General features: G+C 37.2%; 1 protein-coding gene across 1 annotated transcript; it reads left to right on the forward strand.

Annotated features, from left to right (window-relative positions):
* Positions 1 to 3,307: 3,307 nt before the first annotated feature.
* LOC113625143 (olfactory receptor 4P4-like) lies at positions 3,308 to 4,241 on the forward strand. The gene is given in 2 exon segments (XM_027115660.1): positions 3,308 to 4,186; positions 4,188 to 4,241. Coding segments are annotated over 2 exon segments (933 nt in total).
* Positions 4,242 to 5,714: the final 1,473 nt, after the last annotated feature.

A 5,714-nucleotide genomic window follows, 5' to 3' on the forward strand; every position in this document is an offset into this window, starting at 1 on the left:
AATTCATGATGAGACAAAGTGCCGTCTGATTGATTAAATTATGAATGCATTATCTAATTCATTGACTCTTTCATAATTCATCATTTCATTATCCAGTCACAATCTTACTATGGGAGAACTCGGTAACTATCTCACTAAATGAGAATTTCAGTAAAGCCTACCTTGGTAATTTTAGTCTTTCTCCCACCTAGCACAATTTCTGGCACATAGTAATTAATAATTTAGAACTTTCCCCACATCAACAGGAGATGAGTTTTATTTTCCTTTCTTTAAAGATTAAACAAGTGAGGTGGCTAAAAAGTTCACATAATCTGTCCCAGAGTCAGGCATCCACTATTCTACATAGATCTGAATGGCATAAATTTTAATTTTTTTTTTTTCATTATGTCCAGGTCAGGGAGAAAATGAGGCACTGGCCCTAACTCTCACCAAGATAAGATTTCCTTAGAGAGATAAGCTAAAGCATTTAACAGTATCTGGCAATAATTAGAAAAAAAATATGAAGCAAGGTAGATAGTTCTAAGAACCAAAAGACTTAGAATATTTGAGTATTCATTGCATGGTGGGCTATAGTGAAATCTACCCGGAAGTAGTAGGAGTTTAAGACACTCTGATAGGATTGAACGAGGATTGATTGGGAACAAGTCCAGCTCCACTGCTGCAGGGAATCATGAGGAATTCCAGGAAAGGATATGTAAGTTTGAACTACAGATGCTGGGGATTTCTATATACCTGGATTGCATAAAGGGAATTTAAAATAGCAGGCTATAAACGATCCAAAGAAAGGGATAGCTCCAGGAGTTTCTGCTTCTTTCTGGGGAAAAGACCAACTTTGTTGTGATTCTGAGACTGGATCAGATAATCTTAAAGGAGATAACAGAGACAATAATCTGAAGGTGAGTTGTAAATTTATTTTGACATGTTTAGAAAGTAAGTAAATAGTTATCAACACCCAGCTGCTGACACCTCCTAATTTGTGTCAGAACCATGGACAGTTCAGGTCCAGAGGCGGTCCTTAAAGATCTAGTTTAACTCCCACAGCTAGCTTACTTATGGTTAAACTGAAGTATAAAAAAGGGATGCAGCAATATTGTAAATCAAAGTTAGGAAATAGTACAACAAGATGAAGGAGACAATATTTTGTTTCATTTTCCAAATAGTCCAGTATTTTAAAGAATATCTTCTAAGTTGATATTATTTATTTTTTAAAATATGAAAATATAAAATGATTCTTATAGATATATTAGTCATACTTTCTTATTTTCTATAGAAATAATTAAAAATAGGGAAATTACTTTCAAGTTATTCAGAAATATAGATTATAGTTTTTGAGTCATGCATTATACAGATTTTGTATTTTAAAAAGTAAATTAATTGATAGGTCTTTTCTCATATTTTCCCCTCTTTCTAATATACTAGACTGAGTGCATTTATATGATTACAATTTTTAAAAGAGTTTTGTGTTTTGTATGAGATATCCAAGTATTGGTAAACAAAATAATCTGCATTTTAAAATCCTTTGTTTATTTTCTTGATAATTCATAATCATTTCATTGATTTTCCACTTTCAGCCTGCAAACACACTTTTCTCAAAATGGCATTTACATTGTCTTTTTCAAATATGATTTGACCTGTTATCTGATAAAGAATCTCACAGAGGCAGGATTTTGGAAAACCTGTGAGGGAAAAAAAGGCTGAGAAAAGTTAATTGATCAGTTCATGCAGCAAGTGTGAAATAAAGAATAAACTGTGGCTGAATATTTAATTTACAGTGCTTCCCACCAAATCAGAAGAATATAATTTAAGGGAGGAGTTAGAGTAGAGCACTGCATTCTTTTAAATGATTGGGAATAATTTTAAAAGCCTAAAATGTAAATGTTAGTTGAATGAGGTGGCTTGTTTGACCACTACGAATATCCCCTCTTCATTATTCAGTATGAAGCATATCAAAATGTCATTTTGTGGTCATTGATGATACACAATCTCATACACTAGATTGATTTATGGTTTTTTCTCTTCAAAATCCTACTTTATGTACACAAATTTGAATGGTAATTACACTGAAAGGAAAAAAAGGAGGGAAGTGTTACAGCTTTGAAAATAAATTGTGAATATATTGGCTCTGAAGTTATGAGTAAACAAAATAAAATATTTTAAATACTAAGGTCCAGTGTTTTATATAGCTGAAGTAGAGAATTTATGGTGTGATTTAGTGGAATGATTGTTTCTCAGTAGTTCTTCCTTAGCCTATGATTCTTGAACTTCTACCAGTAGAAAAGTTTTGATTATCCTAAGGTATAATAGTTATTAACACATTATTAGAGCTGGTCTTACTTTACAGCAATGTGTGGAGGAGGAGAAGGTAGAAATAACAGGAATGAAAGTAAGAAAAGCCAGCCTGAAATACTAAGATGGATGATGTAGGGACAGAAAGGAGCATGCATTTTCAGGATGGCTGATTATTAAGATGAGTTGAAGAGTTTGTGTACATCAATTAGAAAGAAGCCAATTTATGCAAGTGAGTAAGCCATCGTATGAGACTAAAATTCAAACAAAACTTTTTCTTATCCTTGAATGCCTTGCTGAATGTCAAAAACAAATATTTTAAAAGTCTGAGATGATAAATGTTTTCAAAAATAGAGATCATTATACTTTGCTTGTTATCCTTTTGGTTGACTATAAAATATAATATTTTATTTGTAAATTAAGCATATTTGTAAATTAAGCACAAGAGAAATATAGCCGATTTTGGCCATGTGTATATGCCTCATGATTCCAAATTTGCTGATTTTTTTCTGTTTATCCCCTTTCCACCTAGGAGAGAGAGCAGGAAATTTCTCACATATAACGTTATCCACATATTATACTTCATATATTTGCACTATTTGTATTTTCACTCCATATTTCATTTCTGTGTGTATTTTCTAATAATAAACAGTGAGAACAGGAAAGAGATATCTGATTTTTTTTCTACAGTACCATTTCTTGAATTCTACCAGGGCATAATATCCAGTTATGGTTGATAATACATGCCAATAGAATGGTTACGTAAATATACTGCATTCTACAACGTTAGCCTTCATCTCAGATACCTAAGATTTTAACCAGTAATTAACGTCTTCAAGAAAGGGGAAAAAAGAACTCCAGGAAAGACTTCCTAAATAAAAATCAAATCATTTTCTTCAACTTTTGAACCCTTCCCATTGTGATCTGCCCCATGACAAGGAATGATAAGCATCACTATATTTAAATATTTATAAGAATTGATAATTATCTAATTTCAGCTGGCTACAAACTGCTCTGAGTCATGGAAAATAATAATAACATCACAGAATTTATTCTCTTAGGACTTTCTCAGAAAAAGGAAATTGAAGTCCTCTTTTTGTTACTGTTCTTGCTTTGTTACATTGCAATTTTGATCGGAAACCTACTTGTCATGATTTCTATCACCTGCAGTCAACTTATTAACCAGCCTCTGTATTTCTTCCTGAGTTACCTCTCTCTCTCAGACCTTTGCTATACCTCCACTGTGACCCCCAAGTTGATCACTGACTTGCTGGCAGTAAAGAAGACCATTTCCTACAATGGCTGCATGACACAGCTCTTTACCACGCACTTCTTTGGGGGGATCGAGGTCTTCATCCTCACAGGGATGGCCTATGACGGCTATGTGGCCATCTGCAAGCCCCTGCATTACACTGTCATCATGACCAGACAGAAGTGTGATGCCATGATCGCTGCTTCCTGTGCTGGGGGATTCCTGCATTCCTTTGGTCAGTTTCTCCTGGCCATCTTTTTACCCTACTGTGGCCCCAATGAAATAGAGCATTACTTCTGTGATGTGTATCCTTTGCTGAAACTGGCCTGCACCGACACCAGCAGAATCGGTCTCCTGGTCATTGCCAATTCGGGCCTGATGAGCCTGGTGATTTTTGTGGTCTTGTTGATATCTTACGCTATGATCTTATATACTGTCAGGTCCTACTCTGTAAAGAATCTCCGCAAAGCTCTCTCTACCTGCAGTTCCCACATCACTGTGGTGGCCCTCTTTTTTGCTCCTTTATTCTTTATTTATATTCGACCAGCAACTACTTTACCAGAAGACAAAGTGTTCGCTCTTTTTTATACTAGCATTGCTCCCATGCTCAACCCTCGAATCTACACACTGAGAAACACGGAGATGAAGAAAAGCCATAAAGAAACTATGGTGCCATGTTACAGGAAGAAAGGAAACGAACTGAAAGATATCCCTGATTTTCACCACTGAGCTTGTTGAATATAAGACTTCTCCACTCTGAAAACTTTAAAATGCATAATGTTTGTCTATGTATTTGTGTCTAGCAACATGTATAGGCTCAAATACGAGCGAAATTTACAATTCCGAGGATTTGTCCAGGCACTCTGCTATGTCTCTTCTAGCTTTATTATTTATATCTCTTTTGCTCCATTGATGGTTTGGCTGTGTAACCAGTTTGCCAATTTAGCAGCAGACTATCAAGGCCACCATGCAATACAAATCAACACTGAGAGCCCATATAGCTCATTCTTATATGTGACCATATTCAAGGAAGCTAATTCCAGCCACCAAACAATGATTTAAAAGATAATTCCAGGGCTTCCCTGGTGGCGCAGTGGTTGGGAGTCCTCCTGCTGATGCAGGGAACGCGGGTTCGTGCCCCGGTCCGGGAAGATCCCACATGCCGCGGAGCGGCTGGGCCCATGAGCCATGGCCACTGAGCCTGCGCGTCCGGAATCTGTGCTCCGCAACGGCAGAGGCCACAGCAGTGAGAGGCCCGCGTATAGCAAAAAAAAAAAAAAAAAAGATAATTCCAATCTTTCACTTGCATCACATAGAGAATCTTATAAAAGATCAAATTTATGACCTGCCACAATATTTCTTAAAAAAATCATCTTCTACTCTGATCATTTGTAGCCAGTGGCGACCTGGAACTTCTCACATGCCTAAGCCCCTCATTAAACTCTTTTCTTTTGTTCTAATGAGCTTTTTCTACCAGCTCTGTTCATGTACAAGCGAACTGCAACTCTCTGATTCTAGCACCTTATAGTGTATTTGTTAAGGGCATGAGTTCTGGACTCAGAATTGCTTACTAATTATGAGGAGTGGGACATATAGCCAACAAAGCCTCTATTAATGATAATAATAGCCCAACAGTCACAGTCTTGTGACGATATGTGAAGGGCTGCAACACTGCCTGTCACACAGTAAGTGCTCAATAAGCATGAGCTATTTTTATTGCCCAACCCCGTTATGCATTAGAAAAGTAACCATTCTGACAATAAGTTTCCTCCGGAGCAGTGGGAGTATAAGCATGGGAAAAAGTTAAGGAACACATATTAATATCATGTTCCTGTTACTGGTGAAATTAAATTTTTCTTAGAGTGGGCAAGTAGAAAATATCAGTTAAACTCAATGGGTACATTTTTTTTGGCACTGTACAAGTTAAAGGCAGCTTTTTCAGCAGGAATTGAAAGTCACCCAACATCAGAAATGGCTAGGAGCAAAATTAGGCCGATGGACAATTGGTTAGGAATGGGGAGAATCTCAGAGGTCTTTAAAAACTTCACTGACATGGGGGCTTCCCTGGTGGTGCAGTGGTTGGGAGTCCGCCTGCCGATGCAGGGGACGCGGGTTCGTGTCCCGGTCCGGGAGGATCCCACGTGCCGCGGAGCGGCTAGGCCCGTGAGCCATGGCC

This window comes from Aethalodelphis obliquidens, unplaced genomic scaffold, assembly GCF_003676395.1.
Source record: "Aethalodelphis obliquidens isolate GAN/ISIS:26980383/991018 unplaced genomic scaffold, ASM367639v1 scaffold14, whole genome shotgun sequence".
Lineage (NCBI taxonomy): Eukaryota > Metazoa > Chordata > Mammalia > Artiodactyla > Delphinidae > Aethalodelphis > Aethalodelphis obliquidens.